The sequence below is a fragment of the Penicillium bovifimosum genome (assembly GCF_028826915.1).
Source record: "Penicillium bovifimosum strain IBT 22155 chromosome Unknown utg000001l_segment0_segment0, whole genome shotgun sequence".
NCBI lineage: Eukaryota > Fungi > Ascomycota > Eurotiomycetes > Eurotiales > Aspergillaceae > Penicillium > Penicillium bovifimosum.
The window spans coordinates 1900880-1923192 of record NW_026622710.1 but is presented as its reverse complement, the minus strand read 5'-3'; the positions used below and the strand labels follow the sequence as shown (position 1 = coordinate 1923192).

Below are 22313 nucleotides of genomic sequence, written 5' to 3'. Positions count from 1 at the left end.
AGCAGGAGTAATACCGATACTCATACCACCACCGTCTGAAGCTACGCCCAACCGGCCTGGTTGTGAGCTGCGTCATGGCGGGGATGGAGCCCCGCAAAACCCCTCCGGAGTACTTCCTGGAGATCTTCGCCGACACCACTCATGTGCGAGATGTACTGAAAGGTCAGTTACTGCTTGGAGATATAGTAAAAGTACTTTAGGATCTAAACATTTCCTGACAGGTGTCCTGAATCTCATCTTCTTTCACCGGTATTTCCCCTCCATTCGGCCGGTTACCTTTGACGTGCTCGACTTTACACTCCCCGCGATAAACGATGCGGACCTGGAGACGCTGATCGAGTCGCGCGTATCCGATTTGGTCAGACAGCATCTCTCTTCAGCGGCCGGTGGGCATGATGGTCAAATAACTAGTGGGGGCAGGGGCGTGCGAGGACGGATCGCGGTTGAGTTCTATGAGAAGAAGCGACGTCGCTCCGGGCATTGGTTTGGCGGGCTGACTGGCAAAGGCGAGGAAGAGGTTTGCTGGGAGATCTGGACACTTGATGTCACCATCGCCACACCGCGTACTGAGTCTGGTAAGGACGCTCTGCTGCTCTTCTTTTGTCCGGCGCCCTTGCTAATTCACTTACAGAACGAGCCAAGGTGCGCAAAGCAATGGGGAATATGCTCCAGAAAGCAGCTTTGAAGATCTTGAGTGTCGTCAACCGCGATAAAGACCATATTCCGCCCATCACTACCAGTGATTCAAATCCGTTCCCATATCGAGTTGTTGTTAACCCTCGTGCCGATGGTTGGGGAAATCGCATGGGGCTTTACTGAGATGTTTGGCTCTATTGAGGGCCTGAATTCTACGACTCCGAATTTTCACATTGATAGATACACACTCTGCTGCTTGTTCACCCAAACGGACACATTTCCATCATCTCTCCCCGCGGAAGCAGTGGGCGATTGATCTCGATACGACTCACGAATTTGTCATATAATACAAAAAGGTTATGACCACGAGGGTAGGGAGCCTTGGTTTGCTATACTTGAATCACAACGATTCCCAGATGGAGTTCAGTGCCCAGGCGTTTTTTGTTTTTCTGGGGGTTAGGCTGGTTCTCTACAATGCCCGATCAGCACCTACGGCGCAAGGTCCTCTACACTAGGTTGCACTTCAATAAAAATTCGCATATCCTATCTCGGATCATTTGTCAAGCTTCACCGGGGATTCACTGAACATATACCAAGGTTATGGTGGTAATGGAACAAGGGGGGTGAATACCCCCATAGGTATATCAATCCCCTAGGTATATAAATTTAGATAACTACACCGTACTTAACTAGTCCAGCCTAGTGAATTGATGCAGACCTGAGGCTTCCCCGCCGCCTGGACTTTAGCTTTGAGCGTGTCTACGGGCTATGGCGCTCGTGCCAATAGGCTGGGCCTCGGTCATGACACGTGCAAAGATATCTGGTATTCCCCAGTCCTTGAAGACTTTGGTATCGGTTGAGTCGGCTTTGAAGCCAGGCTTGTCCATCACGGTGCTGAAGACGTGGACGTCCTCACCCTGCGGTCGAGGAGCGTCTGTATGTCCAAAGTTACGGGTGGAAAGGGCACTCGTTTCTGGCCTCAGAAGCGGTCGTTCTCGGCGATGCCAAAGAAATATGGTAGGATCAGACAGCATTCACGCAGGGCGGGGGTGGGGGGAGGGGTTGAACTATCAGTCCCCGATAGGAGTCACAGCATACTTGCTGTTGGGGGAAAGCAGTTTAAGCAGCATTATACTTGCGTGATTTCGCCTGCCCAGGTACATGTAGGTAGTCTTTTGAAATGACGCAGCATCACGGCGAAGACAATTGTCTTGGAAGCCAAAGGCAAGGAAACGTAGTATCTCGGGTAGCTGAAAACAACCGCATTCATATTCGTGACAACAATGTACGAAATAAACTAAATCATTCGAGTGGGACATATCGGCAAGGAACCAAGATGAGCGTTCTCCTATTCAGCGAATCTCCAACCCCGGACCCGTCGCAACATTTCACGGGCCCTCTATGTCATCTGCTAGCGTCCTCAAGTGCTCCTATTTAATCACGGCAGCGAAGCTTTGAGCCAACAACCTCACTTCGCGCATAGTGCCACGCCGGGCACAGAGAATCCGGAACCGCGACCTGCGATCGAGCAGGCTACACGGAGCTTATATTGACGATGCGATCCTCTGATAAAACGTCATACAACAGTCCTTTAGCTGGAGTGGGGCTTGCTCGCAGCCTCGGCCTGAGCACGGAGGTTGGTGGAGGTACCGCTGCTGGAGAAGAAGCGGCCAAGCACGGGCTGGAGGAAGGAGTGGAAGACGAGTTGGGCACCGCTGTGGCAGGGATTAGCTACTGGTCTTGATTTCGGTGATGTTGGGGGACATACTTGGTCTGGGGAAGAGCCATCCAGAGGATCAGGACGAACTTGAAGATGTAGTAGAAGGCTTGCGACCAGTTAGCAAAGTCATGCGGCTCATTTGAGGTCATGTGGAAACATACGGAACCAGTAAGCGGCGCTGATGGCGCTCTCAACGACAGTCAGGAAAGCGAAGACAACCCAGTACTATCAAGTCATCTGTTAGTATTCCTGGTCGTGTGCAAGCGGGAAAGACGTCACGTGGGGAGTATGATAAGCCCGACCTCGGGAATCGGTAGTGATCTCATACTTCCGCACAGCTGCGACAGCAGGCGAATAGGAACATGGGGTACATACAGTAAGCCACTGTGAAAATGAGATAGTTAGCGGATTTGCGCCTAGAAGAGGGGTAAATCTAGACCAAAAATTCTTACCTGAGTGTCATCGTGGGTGCTGGAGGTGAAGAGCGCCTGGAGCGAGTAATAACCGGGGAGCAAGAAACCGGCAAAGTTGACGAGGAACTGGCCAGCAATGTTGAAGAAGACCAGGAAGGTGTAGATGCCGACAAGGCCAAGGATGACATAGACCTTGGGGACATTGGTCTGACGCTCGAGGTTGGAGAGGACAGGGTACTTGGAGAGCTGTAAAGTGACACAAATGTTAGCTCCAACGCATGGAGAGATACGGCACAATGCAGTCGAGATCGAGTCAAGCGAGTATCTTCAATACAACTGCGATCGCTGGCGCTTCGGGGCATTGCAGCCAACAGGCGAGGGCTAGACCGAGGCGCCAAAAAAACACACAATAGCTGGAAACGTACCTCCTTGTCAAGCTGAGCAATCGAGTGCTGAGCACGCTCTTGGAAAGAGGCCATTTTGCTGATTTGAGGGAATATAGTTTGTGAGAAACAGGACAAAGAGCTGTTAGAATAGCAATGGAGCGAGGGATGGTGAGAATGCAAACGGTCAAGCTGGCGGAAGGACCGAGACAAGCGGGTAGCCTGTGCGCATCACGTGATGCACATGACGTATCCGACCGCCATGTGAAGGAAGCTTGCGGTAAATTGTCATTGGATAGAAAGATCAACTGATAGCATCACTGGACAATCTACATCGAGGGGTCTAGGCGATGGATAAGGTCATTTATCTCTAGTCGAAGTCATGGAGAAAGTCACCTAGACCTCTATCGAAAGTCACTGGTCAGTGGTCACACTATCGGACTACCAACTACCTACGTCAATGTAGCCGAGGGGCTAGGAGAAACACATGGGGTCCCAAGAGTAGCGAGTTTTCTAGCTTCAAATACACCTTTAACTGCTTCAGATCGATATAAGCTCGTCCCACCGAACCCTAGGGCTGTTCAAGACCAGGACCACCAGAGCAAATCACCCGCTCGGCTTTCATCTCCACTCATCTCCCCAGGATAATCATCACGACATGACGTACGCGGCTTCTCAGGGCACCACGGCCTGCTGATTGTACCTGTTTATGTTCCCTATGCCGGTACGTACTAGCCTGTTCCCAGGCCGATGTATTAAGTATTTTTGGAATGTTTTGATTTTACCATGAAACCGGGGCAAGTTCCTTTGTGGAGCTTCAGCCTTCAGGGCTGTCACCCCCTGCAGCACTTGGTCCGAGCCTTGGTATGATACGCCGGCTAAGCATAAACATCTCATTACTCGACATGTCACCAATCCACACATCTAATGTATCAAGATGAAGAAATACCTCAGATGCCGAGTGTCAGTGACTTTTAACACCACTGACCTCGGGAATTTACGGTTGAGCTTGAGAGGCTTCGAACTCTAACAACATCAACACGTGATAGTCACGTGTTGTAGCTACAGCACATCAGGGGTTTATTGTTTGCTGGGAATTTGGGAATCGAAAAAATCAGGCTAAATGAAGTTCTGTGAGAATAAAATACCAGAACAAAATGACAAACTTGGGATTTTGCCCAGTAAAAAAGACATGTAAAATTGTCAGACCGCCAGAGATGATCCCGGCCTATGATGTGATTGGGGCACTGAAACACAGAGAGTTCAGGAACGAAGTGCCCTGGGGTTACAGGCCTCCCGTTTACCTCTCCTCCCTCGAGAGACGCCTAAGCTTGTTCTAGGTGAAATTTCATCAATTGTATTTAAAATCCCCAGTGGACCCTTGAATCTCCGTGATCACATATCCGTGCACGACACACCGGGCCATTGACCGATGTAACCGATCCCGCGTACCGCCCTCCTAAGCTCTTCCATCTCCATCGCATTACAATTGAGACATTCGACATTGTGGTACAGGGGACAATTACAAGCCTACACAACCCACGAAACCTCCGCGATCTAAGATCGTACTTTATACCACGTGGGCCGATCAACACTGACGCCAACCCTCCCTTGTCGGTCCTTCCACTGCTACTGCGATCTCGAACTCGAACGACTAAATTATATCAATACACAGCCTGCTCAATGCGGCCACAGTGAGTGCTTGGTCCCACTGGAAACCCCGAGATCACGTTCTAATTGTTGGGTTGCGCCCCTTACAGACGCGAATACCACATTGTTGTTTTGGGTGCTGGTAGGCATTGGCCTTGGTCCTGAGATATTGCGTGGGTCACAGGCTGACCACAGGCGATCCTATGCGATGCGATAACAGGAGGTGTCGGAAAAAGTTGTTTAACAGGTCCGTGTCCCATGCTTCGTGTCCTGCCCTGAGCTCCCAAGCTGATCAACACCGTCCAGCTCAATTCGTTCAAAATGTCTGGATCGAAAGCTACGACCCCACGATCGAGGACTCATACCGAAAACAAATCGAGGTAGACGTAAGTTGTCTATCATGGGCTGGAATTGGGATCTGTCGTTAACCAAATCTGGCAGGGTCGACAATGTATACTGGAGATGTGAGTGAGTCGGTGGGTTGGATACAACATGTTGCTAAAATCTCGCAGCCTTGACACCGCAGGGACGGAACAATTCAGTAAGTCGCCATATCACAACGAGAGCTCGGAGGCAAAGCTAACTCTCGCTCAACAGCGGCAATGAGGTAAATTCAGGCTCCAATTCACCACCGCGATCGATTCACGGTCCAACCCCGGGAACAACACACGATACTAACAGCGCTCCCCAGAGAACTGTATATGAAACAAGGACAAGGCTTCCTCCTCGTCTTCTCCATCACCAGCATGTCCTCCCTAAACGAACTCTCCGAACTCCGCGAGCAAATCATCCGAATCAAAGACGACGAAAACGTCCCAATCGTGATCGTGGGCAACAAATCCGACCTGGAAGAAGACCGCGCCGTACCACGCGCTCGCGCCTTCGGCCTATCGCAAAAATGGGGCAACGCCCCCTACTACGAGACGTCCGCGCGCCGCCGCGCAAACGTCAACGAAGTCTTCGTCGACCTATGCCGCCAGATCATCCGCAAAGACTCTGAAGCCTCAAAAGGCAGTGGAGACCCCAACCGAAAGCGCGAGGGCCCAAACCGCCATGACCGCAAGAGGGACACCCGTCGGCCGAAGACCCGCCGCAGTCCGTGTGTCATTCTTTGATGCTACGATTCGAGGTCTCCCTCTTCTGGTCTTCTGACAAAGGGCCCGGGCCCTTGTCTTGCTTCTTTCTCATGTGATACGAATCCTCCCCCCTTGCGACCTATGTCCCGCTTCCGCTCATATGCATGACATGCGATATATGACTGATGTTCTTTCCACATTTTGCCGGTATGTCTGCGGGTATTTCTCTATAGAACCTCCTGTTTGTTGCTATATACTTGTGTTCTTTTGGGATGTACACAATTATCATCCGCTTCTTTTTTTTTGGTTTGACACCATGCGATTTGGTCGATCTGGATCCCCCAAAAATTATGTTCATGACATGGAGAAGAAAACTGCTTTCTTTGGTGATTCTATTATGGTGCGTTTGTTAGGCTTCTGCTAGATTCCCTCAATGTCAGGCACATGGCTGCAACTTCGAAGTTTTGGAATCAGAGCAGGCAACCTGTATCTCGAGACATGGGTATGTAGCAGTCAACCTAGGTTAGAAGGCCTGCCGGATCTTTTTCTCTTACTGAGCTCTACGGTACTGGGGCTGTTACGCTTTATCTTCCATTCATGTATGCCTCAATTTTATTTATAGATTGTAACCCTGATTCCAAGCGGACCGGTCCATCAGGCCTACATCCTGAACACGCCAAACCTGGTCTGCACATCCGGCTCAGCCTTCCCACCGAGCGCAGCAGTCAGACCCAACCCCAACATCTTCCTCGTTTGAGCGGGAGGAATAACACCATCATCCCACAGCCGAGCCGACGAGAACGTCGCCTCAGATTCCCGGTCAATACGCTCCTTCAAAGCCGGATCAGCAGACCGCCCAACAGCCTCCATAACAGCCGAAAGTTGCTCAGAGCCCATAACGCCAATCTTAGCATTAGGCCACATGAAGAGAAGACGAGGAGAGTAGGCGCGACCACTATCGCAACAAACACGTTAGAAAGGTCCACCAGACGCGAGACAATTGATCACGTAGATTGGAAGATAGAAAACTTACCACATTCCGTAATTTCCAGCACCAGCACTGGACCCGAATACAACAGTGAACTTAGGCACATCGGCACACGCAACAGCCGTGACAAGCTTAGCGCCGTTCTTCGCGATACCGCCCTTCTCGGCATCAGCGCCGACCATGAAGCCAGAGATATTCTGCAAAAAGACGAGAGGAATGCGCCTCTGGGCGCAGAGCTCAATGAAGTGCGCTCCCTTGAGGGAGGACTCGGAGAACAAGATGCCGTTGTTAGCAACGATTCCAACACGGTGGCCGTGGATGCGCGCGAAGCCCGTCACCAGCGTGGAGCCGTAATCACGCTTAAACTCGGCGAATTCACTTCCATCAACAATACGCGCGATGACCTCGTGCACGGGGATCTGCCGGCGCAGGTTCGTGCCGACGATACCGTTCAACTCATTGGGATCGTACAGCGGTTCCTTGATGACGAGTGAATCCCCATTACCGTTTTCTAGCTGCAACGGAGTGGTCGTTGTTGGGTAGTTGAGGTTTGCGACAGAGCGACGGGCAAGGATGAGAGCGTGGGCATCGTCGACGGCCAGGTAATCCGTGACACCGGAGATGCTAGAATGCAGCTGGCCGCCACCGAGGTCCTCGGCGGAAACCACTTCGCCAGTTGCGGCCTTGACGAGAGGCGGGCCCGCCAGGAAAATGGTACCCTGGTTCTCGACGATGATGGTCTCGTCGCTCATTGCAGGCACGTATGCACCACCTGCTGTGCAGGGTCCCATGACAACGGAGAGCTGTGGGATACCGAGGGAGCTCATGCGAGCCTGGTTGAAGAAGATACGGCCGAAGTGATCACGGTCCGGGAATACATCTGCCTGGTGAGGTAGATTTGCGCCACCAGAGTCGACGAGATAGATGCAAGGGAGGCGGTTTTCTTGGGCGATTGCCTGTGCGCGAAGGTGCTTCTTCACTGTGATGGGGTAGTACGTGCCGCCCTTGACGGTGCTGTCATTGGCAACAATCATGCAGTTGACACCCTCGACCATTCCAATACCGGTAATGATTCCACCAGCCGGCACATCCTCCTCGTAGACTCCGTGTCCAGCTAGCGCGGACAGCTCAAGGAAGGAGGTGCCTGGATCGATCAGGGCGGAGATTCGGTCTCGGGGGAGCATCTTGCCGCGTGCGAGGTGCTTCTCGCGGGCTTTTTCGGGTCCGCCGCGCGCGATCGTTGTGTGTAGGCTGTTCATCCGGTCTATGAGTTCTTGCATCTGTTGGCTGTTTTCGCGGTACTCCTGTGAGGAGGTATCCAGAACTGTGGGGAGGACGGAGAGGGCTGAGGCATGGTGAGGGTGAGTATAGCTTGCTACTGCTCTGTATGTAGGCCGAGTGATTATTCTTGACTGGCTCAATGAGTTTGGGAGGCATTTGCGCGGCCCAAGTCGTGAGCCCCAGCTCCGAAGGGCAAGCGGGGACGGAGCACGCATTGCGGGGAAAGAGTGTGGAGTCGCGAGTTGTGGTAACGGGGACTGGCAGCACGCAGCTCAAGCCAACAGAGTGAAGTGATCAGTATTTGGGTGTCTTTGGCGAAGTATTTAAATCAGTTTGAGCAGTGGGAGAAGAAGCGAAATACAAAGCTTGGGGTTTCCCCAGATGCGGAGGTGCGATGATTGCCGCTTCTACCCGAGGCCCGTTCTTGTCTGCATAGGAATGCTGATCAAAGGACGTCGCTCAATTGTTGGAAGTTGAAGAGTATAGTATAAGCAGATCAATTGACTTGGACATTAGATATAGTATAGTCCAGTAAAACAGACAGAAACATAGAGATTGGAGGATAAACTGCTCTGTGGTGGAAGATCACTACAACAGTCGGACCCTGATTGCGCGCCGAGGACTACCGCCCCTGCGCAGGACAGCCATATTTAAGAGGTCCACTTCCCCGAAGACAACCGTGAAAGTCCCCCGGATCTTGCATTTTACATTCTCTCACCATGGCCTCCCTAACACTCCCTTCGCTTCTTCGCACATCAACGCGCGCATTGCGACTGAACCGCATCCCCGCACTCACCCCAGCTTTCCGCTCCATCTCAACGAAGCACCCCGCAGGCTTCACACCCCCGACTGAAGATGATTTACTAGAGCTCCGAGAGCGTGTGCAAGAATTTACAAGTAAATTTATCGTTCGATAGACCCAGGGGCAGCTCTAACGTTGTTACAGGGCGAGAGATCCCAGCCGATGTTGCTGCACGGACGGATGAACAGAATGAGTTCCCAGCAGAAATGTGGAAGAAGATGGGCGATGCTGGGTATGTACCATCTCAATCCATTGGATGCTCTTTCTAAACAGGAGGGTGTGTCAGCTTTCTATGCTTATGCTAACTCGAATCAAGCTTCCTCGGCGTGACAGCGAACGAGGAATACGGTGGTTTGGGAATGGGCTACCAGGCGCATTGCGTAGTGATGGAGGAGATCAGTCGAGCATCCGGTAAGACCAGTCGCACTCAGTTTTCGTCTGAAGAATTTATCTGACCTTGTCTCTGGGCAAAAGGTAGCATCGGTCTCTCTTACGCCGCCCACTCTCAACTCTGCGTGAACCAGCTCTCCCTCAATGGCTCCGCGGAACAAAAAGAACGATTCCTCCCGGGTCTGCTGTCTGGCGAGAAGGTTGGCGCTCTTGCAATGTCAGAGCACTCAGCCGGCTCCGACGTTGTTAGCATGAAGACTACGGCCAAGGAAGTTGATGGCGGCTGGCTCTTGAACGGAACCAAGATGTGGATCACCAACGTAAGCTTTTCGATTGTTTGGATGAGAAACAAAATGCGGAAACAGATACTCACACTACTTCTCATAGGGCCCCGACGCCGATTACATTGTCGTATACGCCAAGACAGAGCCTGAGCTGGGCTCCAAGGGCATTACAGCATTCGTGGTCGAGAAGTCCTTCAAGGGCTTCTCATGCGCACGCAAGCTAGACAAGCTGGGTATGCGCGGCTCGAACACCGGCGAGCTCATCTTCGAGGATGTGTTCGTTCCCCGAGAGAACCTCTTGGGTGAGCTGAACCGCGGTGTTCGCGTTCTGATGGAGGGTCTGGATCTGGAGCGACTCGTCCTCAGTGCAGGACCTCTAGGGTGAGTACCTCCTCAAAAAAAAAAAAAACACATCTCCCACATACTTATACTACGCAGAATCATGCAAGCCGCACTCGACCTTGTGCTTCCTTACACACACGTCCGTAAGCAATTTGGGACGCCCATCGCCCACAACCAACTGATTCAGGGCAAGCTTGCGGACATGTACACTAAACTGGCTGCCTCTCGCGCTTACACGTACGCCACTGCACGTCAGGTGGACAACGCCGCTGTCGGGCCTGGGGAGCTGACCGTTCGCACTCACGACTGCGCTGGCGCGATCCTCTACGCTGCTGAGCGCGCGACTGAATGCACTCTCGATGCCATCCAGCTGATGGGAGGAAGCGGGTACATCAATGAGATCCCTGCTGGGCGGCTTCTTCGGGATGCTAAGCTGTATGAGATTGGTGCTGGCACTAGCGAGATTCGCAGGATGGTCATCGGCCGCGCCTTTAACAGGGAGTATGCTTAAATAAAGGATGAATGATACAAAAACGACTTCGTTTGGGAAGATACCCTTTCTAGGGATACTAGATGATTCTGATTCATTGATATCATTGTACATGTCATAAAATAGTCCTATATCCACGAATTACCAATACAGCCCTCCTACTTCTTCTGCCTAGTCGACCTGCGCACCGGCGGAGCTGCGGGCTTCTTTGCCGCATTGCCACCACCTTTCCGCGACTCGACCCTCTTTGACCGAGGCGGCGCCGTATCCTCATCAGGCTCATCTTGTTGTCCAGCAGCCTTCCGTTTCCGCCCTCTCATGGTCGAGATTACGACCTTCGGCGGCGTCGCACGTCTCGACGAGCGGACAGAGTCCGGCTCCGCATCTGGAGTGGTATTGGAAGCATCCCCACCATCAACCCCGGAAGTACATAGCGAAGGAACGTCGGACATCTCGTCGGAGCTGTCGGGCTCGTCGTCGCTGTCACCGTCATACATATCGTTGTCCTCCAAAGACAACGAGTCCACGGTCATAGATTCCTCTACAGGCCGCCTCTTCAGCCGCGATTTGTCCAGTGCCGGCTGGACGGACTTGAAGATCTCCCGCCAGTTTTGTAGAAGCGCGACCTTATCGCCCGTGTCCGGTTCGTAGAGGATGGAGACATCCAGATTTCGGTCCAGCGCCGGCGTTTTCCACACCACGCCCTGGAAAGAGGTAATATCTGGCATCAAGGTGGATTTCGTTGGCGGAATGGCAGTTGTTTGTAGGCTTGTGTCGGAGGAGGTCTTCGTTCGGCGTTTTTCTCGCGCCGTTAGATCGGCTCTTTTCTTTCGCTCTGCGCTTCGTTCGGCCGTTGCATCGTCGTCGTAGTAATCGTCCGAATAGTAGTCCCAGTCGCTGAAATAGTCTTCGCCATCATTTCCCGGGTCTTCGTACAGGTTGGCTTCGTAGTATGAGGAAGCGGCGAGGTCGTCCTAGACCAGGTCGTCGTTAGTCTCTGGACTGGGTGCAGATTGCTCGTGTATAAATTGAGATGCAATCGTTCTGGAAATTGCATTGAATCGTACTTACTACCAAGTCTGGGACTAGATCCTCGTACATATAATCGTCCTCGAACTCGTAGTACTCATCGTCGTCGGACATACTGAAGTGGATCCGGAAAAAAAAGTTGAGCGGTCGAGTGAGGAGTGTGTGAGAAGCCGTTATCGCAAAGCGAATGACAAGGCTTAGCTAAATACAAGCCAGAGAATAAGAATTTATTGTGCAAGCGAAGATCGGAATGTCGAGGTGATATGACGAAGTGAAGATCGGACTAATCGTGCATTTGAAGAAGACCTCGCATCCTGCTAACATAAGCCTTGGCGTTTCTCCAGATCTACATTGCAGTTACTGCAATGGGCGCTTTATTTTGCTGATACATATGTGAATGCCTTGGAGGTAATTCCGATGAAGAAAAAAACAAGGGAAATAATGAAGTCGAAGTTACATTTATCGTCTGAGGTGAAGTTAGGAAAAGAGGCAGACAATGTCAATGAGACCTTAGAAAATGAGGCACCAGTGTAGAGACAAACCCTAACTAACGTCAACCTACTTTGTATATCCTACTTCTAAAGACGCTGTACAATTAGTACAAACTTGACTTTGACACTTTTCAACGGATGGCTCATGTTTTGGTATACCTGGCCGGCTAGATGTATCTAGACCAGCCTACGTCTCCGTGGTTTTCTGGTTTCATGGCTCATTTGGCCAAGTACAGCAGCGGACAACGGGTTCCAGGGGATTCGGACACCGAATAACTTTAGAAAATCAAATATATAGGGTGACCAAATACGTTTGAGGAAGCCCAACAGCGAGCTAGGCCCGTGAATAAAGTTGCTGTACTATACATTTTCCTCATTAGGACCGGACATCTAACCAGGACACGACTCCTCCCACGAGCACTGCCCCAAATCAACGTAATAATGAGCCCTATGAATGCCAAATTAGGCATCGGAAGCCATAGAGCTCTGAGTCATAGTCAAATATAAGTATTCTCCCCCCCTCCCCCTTTCTTCTCCTCCTTTTTTTCCTTCTTCGCCCATCCCAGATCATGCACTACTACAGACGTACCTCGACCTGGCCCACGCCCTTTTGGCGGTGGCACCTCCTTCAATCTGACCTGCCTGTGAGAAACTTCTTCTTGAAACGATACCATCATCTTCAATACTTTGCATTCTGAAAACCTCATCACATTGGTGCTTGCGTAGAGGCTAGGGCCCAGCCTTCATTCCAGTGCCGAGAATCCATGATCCTTATCAAAGACTTCGGCGTTTGGCAGAGATCAGGGCCCGGGTCTCTGGCCAGATGCTCGGAGTACTTACCGTCAAGTTACCGATCCCTCCCTGAATCCTGTGGTCGAGGTGCTCGATGGAGACTGCGGCGCCTGTGGTCTTTGTCGAGTGCCGAGACCGGTCTCGTTTCTCGGTGTTTCCTCATGGCGGTTCAGTGACTTCCATCACAACTTCTCCGTACGGTTCAAGCTTGGTCTGGGATTGGTGCCACTCTCTCTCACACTCTCTCATTCTTTCCAAATTGTGTCTCGGAAACTGGGTGCTCTTTGATTTTTTGATTTTTTGATTTTGGTGACTTTTTTGACTTCTTTGATTTGATTTGATTTGATTTGACTTGATTTTCTTTTCTTGATTTTGGTGGAAGTCTCTCTCATCCCAGTCCGGCCCAGCAGGTTTACCCCAGGGTTTCCTGCCCGCTGGATGTTGAACTCTCTCAACAGTTATTGGTGATCTCGTCTACGTTCAGTCTGGGGGCCCCTCAATTTCGCTCCCAGCTGAACAGTCACCACTTGTGGATATCAACCCATTACTACAGCGAATGTCCACTCGAGGCACTCTTTCCAGCTCGGGGGTTCTCCCACGCGGTTCCTCCCAGTTGGTTTTAACGAGGCCTCAATTCTACAAGTTATTACAATCACTTGGAGGAAACCTGGACGGCGTTGACACTTCCGTCGTCTGGGGATTGGGAAACATGGACGGCGTTGACACTTCCGCCGTCCGGGAATCGAGGAATATATGGAGGAAACTGATTGAATCGACCGGAACTTGGGGAATCTGGAAATGGAGGGATCCATTCTTGATGGCGTTGATATATCCGCCATCTGTGGATTGCCCGAGGAATCTGCTGGAGGAAACATATCGAGGAAGAACCTGGGCCCGGCAACCGCGGGTGTCACTAGGTACCTGAAAGAGCCCTTGCCCGGGAACTGGAGCAGTATCCATTTGCCAATTGGAGGACAAGACTGGAACACATTTGCTCGACTGAGAACGATACCATAACCAACACAACATCAATATCAACACAATGACAACGAAATTCCCCAAAATTCGAACCGACAAAAAAACTGGAATATATCGAATCTTCGGCCAACAGCTTTCGGGGAAAGCACTCGACATCGAGTACTGGAGAGGGCAATGGAGGAGGCAAAAGGGAAAGCGAGAAAAAGAAGTGAAGGAGAACAAGTGAAAGGGAAGGGGGATTGTTCTATGTACGAGGTACTCTTTCCAGCTGGTTGTATTTATCCCACAGGGTTTTCTCCAGTTGGTTTTAATGAGGCCTCGGATTTATGTATTGGAGGAGATTAACACATGTGTCGTTTCTGCAAACTGTTTGGATGTTTGAATTGAAGTTGCTGGATGATTCGAGGGAGGGCATGGAACCTCTCTCTCGGGTTGTCCAGGTCAACTAAATAAGGGCTTAGATAGTTCTAACTAGATGGTCTGGGGGAGGGTATGGCACCTCTCTTCTGGATTGTCTGGTAATTCATCAATGAATTTGATACTCGTTACGTCGAATCTTGTATTAATCCTTGTAGGTAAACGAATATAAACATTAGAATAGACATTCAACTCCATGTTGTGCGATATAGTTCCCAGATACCAGAGTGTCCAAGGCAATCGAAAAACAGAGTCTCTGTCGCAATAGTTCCTCTCCCATGTAACACTGCTTTTGTCGTCTCCCATAGATGCATTCTAAGAGCACTCTGGAGAGGCTTTCCTAGCAGTCCCATTGTTGGGCTTCCATGCAGTATCACTTATGATCCTCCGAAGGTCACCTCACTCACCCCAAGCCAGTAAGATCTATACCTCTTCTCGTCACTCTAAGCAGCTTGAGAGGGACACACCTGGCACCTCCGTACTCACAGGGGAGATTCATGGCGCTTCCTCGAGACCAGGCCGCCCCAAAGCGGACGATTATGTCAGCCTCGGCTTTCCCCGCAATCTCGCTTTGCGTCGGCTCAACGAGAGCTTCCTCCGAACCCTTCAGTCTTCCTCATTCTTTATTTTATCCCTTCGAAAGACCTCCGATCATGTTAACACGGTGATTTACTTTACACTCCGTGAATACACAGTTGCAGCTACAAAGGCTGCCCTCCAAACGCCATGACCCTCTCATCCCTTCTCCGCATTACGCCCCGCTTAACCCCGACCGCGGCCCGCAGAACATCACGCGCTGTATCGTCGGCCACCAATACGTCAAATGCGACCAAGTCTCTAGATTCAATCCTCATAGCTAATCGAGGAGAGATTGCTTTGTATGTTGGTGTGGAAGCTGTGTTGGGGTGATCGTGCTAACATTGGTCTGCTAGACGAGTCGGACGCACAGCTGCGCAGCGTGGAATTCGCGTAACAACACTTTACACTGACCCGGATAGCCGAGCCCAGCATGCTTTGAGCTCGCCCTTCGCTTTCAACTTGGGGTCGGTGTCGGCATATTTGGATGGTGATCGAATTATTGAAATCGCAAAGAAAGAAGGGTGTCAGGCAATTCATCCTGGTTATGGCTTTGTAAGTTGACAGTATCCGCAATAACTGAATGGAGGTCTAACTGGAATTTGATATACAGCTGAGTGAGAACTCTGCGTTCGCGCAAAAATGTACCGAGGCTGGATTAATCTTCATTGGTCCGCCTTATAAAGCCATTGAGGACATGGGTGATAAGAGGTAAGTCCACTACATACTCTAACTATGTGAGTGCTACGATACTTACTCAATCTGTCTGGACAGTCGATCCAAGGAGATTATGACAGCTGCCGGCGTACCTTGCGTTCCTGGTTATCACGGAACAAACCAAGATCCTGCCTACCTCGAAGAACAGGCGGACCAGATCAAATACCCCGTGCTCATCAAAGCCATCAAAGGTGGCGGTGGAAAAGGCATGCGTATTGCCAGCTCCAAAGCAGAATTCCAGGCACAGCTCGAGTCAGCGAAATCCGAAGCCATGAACTCGTTTGGAGATGACAAGGTGCTGGTTGAGAAGTATATCACTACACCGAGACACATCGAGGTCCAGGTATTCGCAGACAAACATGGCAACTCCGTTGCCCTTGGTGAACGAGACTGCAGTATTCAGAGGAGACACCAGAAGATTCTGGAAGAATCACCTGCTCCTCACCTCCCTGATGCAACCAGGAAGGACCTGTGGGCAAAGGCCCGGGCGGCTGCTGAGGCCGTTGGCTACGAAGGCGCTGGTACAGTGGAATTCATTTTAGACAATGACTCGGGTGACTTCTACTTCATGGAGATGAACACTCGGCTCCAGGTTGAACACCCCGTCACCGAGATGGTCACAGGACAGGACCTTGTCCATTGGCAGATCTTGGTGGCCGAAGGAGCCAAGCTGCCACTTACGCAAGAGGAAGTGGAAGAACGAATTGCTCAACTGGGACATGGCATTGAGGCCCGCATCTACGCCGAAAATCCAGAGCAAGGTTTCATCCCTGACTCGGGACGTTTACTCCATGTGCGCACACCCACTACGTCAGAAGATGTCCGCATTGATGCGGGCTTTGTGGAAGGCGACGACGTTTCCGCCCACTACGATCCTATGATCTCTAAACTTATTGTGCGCGGAGCAAACCGCGAGGAGGCTCTCCGGAAGCTTGCTGTCGCTTTGGAAGAGTATGAAGTCGCAGGGCCCGTGACCAACATTGAGTTCCTGAAGACCATCTGCAAGAGCCCCGATTTCATCGCCGGCGATGTTGAGACAGGCTACATTGAGAAACACCGCGAAGAGCTCTTCGCCCCAAAGGTCATTGACGAGGAGGTGTTGGCGCAGGTTGCATTGGCCTGCCTACACCGCGATACCGTTTCTGGATCTCGCTCCTCCGCGGGCGTTGCAGGCTCAGCCGTCGGCTTCACCCCCAGTTACCAAGAACGTCAGCTATCATTCACCGAAACCACAGTCCCAGGGTCTCCCGACGGCGCCAGCTTCAGCGTTCGTGTGCAGCAGACAGCAGATGACACATTCAACGTGGAAGTCGGCGGACGCGTCTTCGAGCAGGTGGTGAGTCGGATGGATCCGAAGTCACAGATCGTCACCTCGTTCTTCGCACACACCCGCCTCGATACGACGGTAATTCGCGACGAAGATACAATCATGGCTTTCCAGCGCGGAACCCAATACCGGCTTACAGTGCCCCGAGCCAAATGGATGGAGAAGGCATTGGGCTTAAAGGACGTGACAAACAGTGTTTTGGCCCCGATGCCGTGTAAGATCCTGCGGGTTGAGGTCCAGGCGGGTGATCGGGTGGAGAAAGATCAGCCTCTGGTGGTTATTGAGAGCATGAAGATGGAGACAGTGATTCGCAGCCCGCATGAGGGAACCATCGCGCGGGTGGTGCATACACAAGGCGTAAGTCACGGAAGTTCGAACTTCGAGAAAACAACCTGGCTAACATGGAACTTGCAGGATCAATGTAAGAGTGGAACGCCTTTGGTCGAGTTTGCCGAGTCTGAATAGAGTGTGATTATGTTGTCGTTGTCGATGGGAGGCGCATATACATTACACTTTCGGCGGCGCTTCATAGCTCCTCCCTTCATCACCTAGTTAGTTGCATCAAGCATGTGGAATGCCACGAAAAATAGGTGGTTATTGACTCTTCCAAGATTTCTGGTAATAAATGATTCCAAGCGAACCTTATAAGACAAGCAATTCACCTTTGCTTCAAATTCCATTCATTCAGCCCTCGCCATCGGATGCATTGCAGCTCTCTTGTGGTTGTAGTACGTAGCGTGTTTTGAAACGTCCCCGTGGAACTGTAGAGCTCCAAAACAAATGATTCGCTGTTTAAACCCCATCCAATGCATCCAATCAGCAGGGCTAATATCGAAGCCGTCGGGTGGCAGAAGCTGGCGAAGACATCCACCTGCTCTCGGCCTCTGTGCTGAGCGCCTGTTTCTTTGGAGCTTTCTCGGGGTGCTTCTTGTAGCAACTTTGTTCGACGTGCCCAGTCTTGTTGCAGTGCCCACAGGTTGGCCGATTCTGTGGGTCTTGTTCCTTGTTGGATGATTTTTTGCCTTTAGAAGGCTTTTTGTTCCAGCTGGAGCCATGCCTTCGTCCTGGGCGCTGATGGGCTCTCGAACGGCCGGTACGGAGGGTCCGGCTTCATCGTGATAATGGCTGTTTTCGGCAGTAGCATCATGAGTGTCGAGGCCGCCTGGGGGGCCGGAGGAACGAGTTTGTGGCATATCGAATATTCACAAGGTCAGGGGAATCGCACGATTCTTATAAGGTCCGATTTGAAGTCAAACTGGGCTCATAACCTGTTAAATTGACGCAAGCAACAATTTAGCGGATATGGAGGTTTTCTTCCACTTGTCTTGTCCGGAACATACTAGTGCCGTTCCGCACACTGACCGAATGGCGGTTGCTAGAGCCTTGGGAAAACATAGGCTTGGCATCGCCCCCTCATTCATCCAGGAATTTCTGGCTGAATTCAACACCAGATACGCAGCTGTAGAGCGGAATTGAAATAGGTAGAGGTCATTAATAGTACTCTGTAGCCATTGTCTGAACATCCACACCGGGGAATCGGGATACGTATCTCTCAACCAACAAGTGGGGCCGCTTACCCCGGATTCTCCAGTCGACCACCTCAGTGAAAAGATTGCAACTTTGGACTTGCTTTATTCCAGGAACTTGAACAAATCTACTCTATCCTGAACTACCTACCTCAGGTTAGCTTTGTCTGCGCTCTGTAAGTCCTCACCGGGGTCTAAGATATGGGGCAAACAAAAGCACCAAAGCTGCATGCGTGACAGGAAAATTATCACGCTTTAGGCGAATCAGAGGCGGTAGATACGACCATTTTGCCTCCGCTTACTCCGCTATAATGAAAGTGACAGGTCACTTGATCACAGTCTTACATGTCGATGTACCTAGTACACTGTACAGTGCATAGCAGAGTAGGAAAGAAGACGCTCTAGACCCCTCATCAAGTCACGAGGACACCTGACATTGCACTTACCATGGATGTTTACCCTCCACTACTCCCAATTGAGATTGAAAACAAATCAAATTCACCAAAATTGGCAGGCTCGAGCTGCTCCAGTCAATGGCTCCTGCTGTCTCGGCCTCTCACCGGTTGTTGCATTCCTCTGGCTCCTTAGCCCCTAGTGAGAGGCGAAGGCAAACCCTTGGAAGCTGACGACGTGGTTTTGATAATTTGATTGAATCCAATCTTTTCCTCATATCTGTTTCACTCTCCTGCTCAAACTCACTTTGAACGTCCTTACCTTATTGCATCCCCCCATTCCCTATCAGCTACAGTAGCCCTGTAGCTGCGCGCTCCGCAATGTTCAAGCCTTCAATCGCACGACATGTTATCAAGCCTTTACGCACCACGCCTGTCATCGCAGTGACCACCCGCCCAGCAACGACCTTTACTCGATCTCTCTCACAGACCGCCTCGCTCAGAAAGAAGCATAATGACCCCGCAAAGGACAAAATACCTGCTCCCACACTGAAGACCCCCGAGGAAGCCTCTGCCGAGCGCGAGGGCCAATTTGCTCGTACGGATGACAGCGTCCAAATCGAATACCCTCCCGACAGTGAGATGCCCGCCCAACCCGTAGCTCAGGGGCGTGGTGGGATGCACTACAAACGTACGCTAGCCCAATTCTCGCTCGAGGGCAAAGTCAGCGTAGTGACTGGTGGTGCTCGTGGGCTGGGTCTCGTCATGGCACAAGCACTTGTTGCATCTGGCTCCGATTTGGCTATCATTGATTTGAACGGTATGTTATTCGCACATCGCGATTGACTAACGGGGGCCAATAGACTAAAGATCTACCGCAGGGGAAGAGGCCGAGTCCGCAGCTGCCTCGTTAGTTGAGCAGTTCCGCAAAGAAAATCCCGGTCTGGAGGAGTGAGTGCACTGCACTGTGGTTCCTTTCAGCTTGCGCCGACGGCTAACCTCGACCAGCATGCCAGAGGTAACAGCCCACTACGCGGACGTCGCCAGTCCTGACTCCGTGAACAATGCCGTCGCCGAAGTTCTGGCTAAGCACGGCCAAATCGACAACTTGGTCACATCTGCCGGCTTCACTGAAAACTTCGAGGCTATCAACTACCCCTTCGACCGTATGCAGAAGCTGTGGGGTGTGAACGTCGACGGCACCTACCTCTTCGCTACCAGCGTCGCAAAACACCTAATGGAACGCAAGGCACCCGGCAGCATCGTCATGATTGGCTCCATGTCCGGCTCCATCGTCAATGTTCCCCAGCCCCAGGCTCCGTACAATGCTGCTAAGGCTGCTGTGCGTCATCTTGCTGCTTCGCTGGCTGTTGAGTGGGCTCGTCATGATATCCGGGTCAACTGCATCAGCCCCGGCTACATGCTTACTGCTCTGTAAGTTTATGCCCAGTGATCAGCCTATGAAGCCCACAAAAGAATTGTTGTTAATGTTTCTCGCTATATAGAACCCGCAAGATCCTCGACGAGAACCCCAAACTTCGCGACCACTGGACCTCTCTCATACCCGTTGGCAAGATGGGTACACCCGAGGATCTGATGGGTGCTGTGACCTTCCTGCTCAGTGATGCATCCAAGTATATTACTGGGGCGGATCTCCGCGTTGATGGCGGCTACACCGTAACTTAAGTACTGTGTACGCAGGCAGTCTATTCGATATATTTGTTTTTGCTCTGATACCTACTCCTGATGGCTATTCCTTATGATTTTCCTCAGGTGTCTTCCTAGTACATACGACCATAGGGTGTGGAAAACAGGGCTTTCCGTTCGCTCAGCCGTACTTAAGCCACATATTCTGCACAGTCAATAGTCAATGTGCCCTCAGCACCTAAGCGACGCTGCGACACTCTAGGGTGAGTGCGGGTGATATGGGTGAGAAGTCTCGAGACTGGGGTGAGAGAGGTGAGAACGGAGTGACAATTCTCACCCTTGAGGTGATAGGGGCCAACTCACTCTGAACCTATGCCAGTCCCAAGAAAAAGACATAAATACAAAGCCCCGAGGCCCTTCTCTTTCTCTGCCATGATTTTCTTTGAATTTATTTGCCATCTAAAATATGTTCTCCGAAAACAATCTCCAGAAAGCCCTCTAGGAGCGTATTGCACGTACCGCGTGGGGAGCGGCGTTCATGAACGCCATGCCTCCGAGGCCACCGCCGACGACAACAACTCGCTTGTCTTGGAAACCCATGTCGTCAGATTTGATATGGAGTGATTTAGGTTTGTGAAGGTGGATTCAATCGTTTCAGATGGTTTTAGGCTTGCTGGATGTTGTAAGGATTTTAGAGTGATGGAGGACGAAGGGAGTCCTTGAGCGGACTATTTGTATGTTCGCAGCGATCGGATCGTGCTCTGAATGAGCGCTCTGTTGTTTCTCGCACGATAGAGCTTCGGATTTTGGAGCAGTGTCATCGGTTGCCGGCCGATCATCCGGAAGCATATGGAGCTAAGTCGGGGATCTAACAATGCTTATGACGGGCTAAATACTCCGGAGACAAATTGGTTTGTTCGGAAGGCTTCAAAGACTTCCAAGTACATGCAGCGCCACATCCGAAAGTCCACGAGTGGTCGGGTTGAGCTGCAGGTCAGCACGCTGACCTGCCGAATTACCGGTTGACATTTGGACCCAATCAATAAGAGTCATCTGGGTAATAACGATTATGAATTCTCCACGGTAAGGCTTGACGTTTCCCGATAACAAGCTTTTTGTGGGATCAATGTCGCGTCGGGCACGAACTCCTTAAGCCGTACGTGTCGGGTTCGAGCTTATCTTCTTCGGCTCACCTCATGCGTCCACGGGTATCTGCTTACATCTTTCTTCTCTATCAAGAGCGTAGAGTATCGCAACTCCAGAGCCAGCTAGCTGAGGTCTTCCACAAATGGAAGTAGGGAACCTTTGAACTTTTGTAAATTTAGTGCCAACCGTGGAATATTTGAAGGAGACATTCCTTACTACATTTGAACACCTCACTGTTTGCCATGCACCAGCAGGAGTAACCGCCAGTCTTGTCGCAAAGGCCAATAGAAACATTTCTCTCCACCTGCATACTCGCTGATCCCATTGGCTATAACCGGTTCGTTTCACAAAGTACATCTGCCTCACCCTCTGGTGTGTTTGTCCCTTGGCGTAAGGACACCCTCGCTCACAATGTATTAAATATAAATATCATCCACTTCCAATCATCCATACCAGAGTGAGGCAACGCCACGGAGATTACCACTCAACTTTACAAATGATCGTGTAAATGTGCTCCTCACGATGGTGGTGCAACTGAGATTGTCGATATACCTTATCATTGATATAGTTGGCCTTTTGGCCTAGGGTCCTGCTGGTGCTTTCTCTCTTCGCTCGGGGGTTTTTTTTTTGTTTTTGCTTTTTTTAATTATTATTTCATACTCGAAATGGAACCAGTCTACAGAGGTTCGTCTTCCCTAATGATGCACAGTCAACAGCACATCGTTGACCCCACAGGACTATAATCACTTTGCGGGCTGCCTCCAGCGGCGATGGTTCGTTAATTGTGATACTATAAATAATTCAGTGGTGGTAAAGCTAA

General features: G+C 51.0%; 9 protein-coding genes across 9 annotated transcripts; 5 read left to right on the top strand and 4 right to left on the bottom strand.

Moving 5' to 3' along the window:
• Nucleotides 1–74: 74 nt before the first annotated feature.
• Nucleotides 75–819, top strand: N7515_000734 (autophagy-related protein 101; the record flags this gene model as incomplete). Its single annotated transcript, XM_056661478.1, has 3 exons — nucleotides 75–162; nucleotides 222–575; nucleotides 632–819. The coding sequence occupies 3 exons, from the start codon at nucleotides 75–77 to the stop codon at nucleotides 817–819; spliced, it is 630 nt and encodes a 209-aa protein (XP_056526644.1).
• Nucleotides 820–2227: 1408 nt separating this feature from the next.
• yop1 (putative membrane biogenesis protein (Yop1)) lies at nucleotides 2228–3248 on the bottom strand (the record flags this gene model as incomplete). Its single annotated transcript, XM_056661477.1, has 6 exons — nucleotides 2228–2351; nucleotides 2405–2462; nucleotides 2518–2581; nucleotides 2732–2740; nucleotides 2809–3015; nucleotides 3195–3248. The coding sequence occupies 6 exons, from the start codon at nucleotides 3246–3248 to the stop codon at nucleotides 2228–2230; spliced, it is 516 nt and encodes a 171-aa protein (XP_056526643.1).
• Nucleotides 3249–4828: 1580 nt separating this feature from the next.
• N7515_000732 (uncharacterized protein) lies at nucleotides 4829–5917 on the top strand (the record flags this gene model as incomplete). Its single annotated transcript, XM_056661476.1, has 5 exons — nucleotides 4829–4944; nucleotides 5023–5195; nucleotides 5244–5270; nucleotides 5315–5343; nucleotides 5420–5917. 5 exons carry the CDS (start codon nucleotides 4829–4831, stop codon nucleotides 5915–5917), a joined length of 843 nt encoding a protein of 280 aa, XP_056526642.1.
• Nucleotides 5918–6538: 621 nt separating this feature from the next.
• On the bottom strand, nucleotides 6539–8362 carry N7515_000731 (putative 3-methylcrotonyl-CoA carboxylase, beta subunit (MccB); the record flags this gene model as incomplete). Its single annotated transcript, XM_056661475.1, has 2 exons — nucleotides 6539–6833; nucleotides 6912–8362. 2 exons carry the CDS (start codon nucleotides 8360–8362, stop codon nucleotides 6539–6541), a joined length of 1746 nt encoding a protein of 581 aa, XP_056526641.1.
• A 504-nt stretch (nucleotides 8363–8866) lies between these two features.
• N7515_000730 (isovaleryl-CoA dehydrogenase) lies at nucleotides 8867–10476 on the top strand (the record flags this gene model as incomplete). The annotated part of the gene is made up of 6 exons (XM_056661474.1): nucleotides 8867–9044; nucleotides 9094–9181; nucleotides 9266–9360; nucleotides 9424–9659; nucleotides 9727–10004; nucleotides 10062–10476. 6 exons carry the CDS (start codon nucleotides 8867–8869, stop codon nucleotides 10474–10476), a joined length of 1290 nt encoding a protein of 429 aa, XP_056526640.1.
• Nucleotides 10477–10613: 137 nt separating this feature from the next.
• Nucleotides 10614–11598, bottom strand: N7515_000729 (uncharacterized protein; the record flags this gene model as incomplete). The annotated part of the gene is made up of 2 exons (XM_056661473.1): nucleotides 10614–11429; nucleotides 11527–11598. The coding sequence occupies 2 exons, from the start codon at nucleotides 11596–11598 to the stop codon at nucleotides 10614–10616; spliced, it is 888 nt and encodes a 295-aa protein (XP_056526639.1).
• A 3290-nt stretch (nucleotides 11599–14888) lies between these two features.
• On the top strand, nucleotides 14889–17247 carry N7515_000728 (acetyl/propionyl/methylcrotonyl-CoA carboxylase subunit alpha; the record flags this gene model as incomplete). Its single annotated transcript, XM_056661472.1, has 5 exons — nucleotides 14889–15040; nucleotides 15095–15293; nucleotides 15352–15449; nucleotides 15513–17139; nucleotides 17197–17247. 5 exons carry the CDS (start codon nucleotides 14889–14891, stop codon nucleotides 17245–17247), a joined length of 2127 nt encoding a protein of 708 aa, XP_056526638.1.
• Nucleotides 17248–19081: 1834 nt separating this feature from the next.
• On the top strand, nucleotides 19082–20386 carry N7515_000727 (uncharacterized protein; the record flags this gene model as incomplete). The annotated part of the gene is made up of 4 exons (XM_056661471.1): nucleotides 19082–19520; nucleotides 19582–19651; nucleotides 19709–20134; nucleotides 20206–20386. The coding sequence occupies 4 exons, from the start codon at nucleotides 19082–19084 to the stop codon at nucleotides 20384–20386; spliced, it is 1116 nt and encodes a 371-aa protein (XP_056526637.1).
• Nucleotides 20387–20481: 95 nt separating this feature from the next.
• On the bottom strand, nucleotides 20482–20743 carry N7515_000726 (uncharacterized protein; the record flags this gene model as incomplete). Its single annotated transcript, XM_056661470.1, has 3 exons — nucleotides 20482–20537; nucleotides 20586–20685; nucleotides 20711–20743. 3 exons carry the CDS (start codon nucleotides 20741–20743, stop codon nucleotides 20482–20484), a joined length of 189 nt encoding a protein of 62 aa, XP_056526636.1.
• Between the last annotated feature and the right edge of the window lie 1570 nt (nucleotides 20744–22313).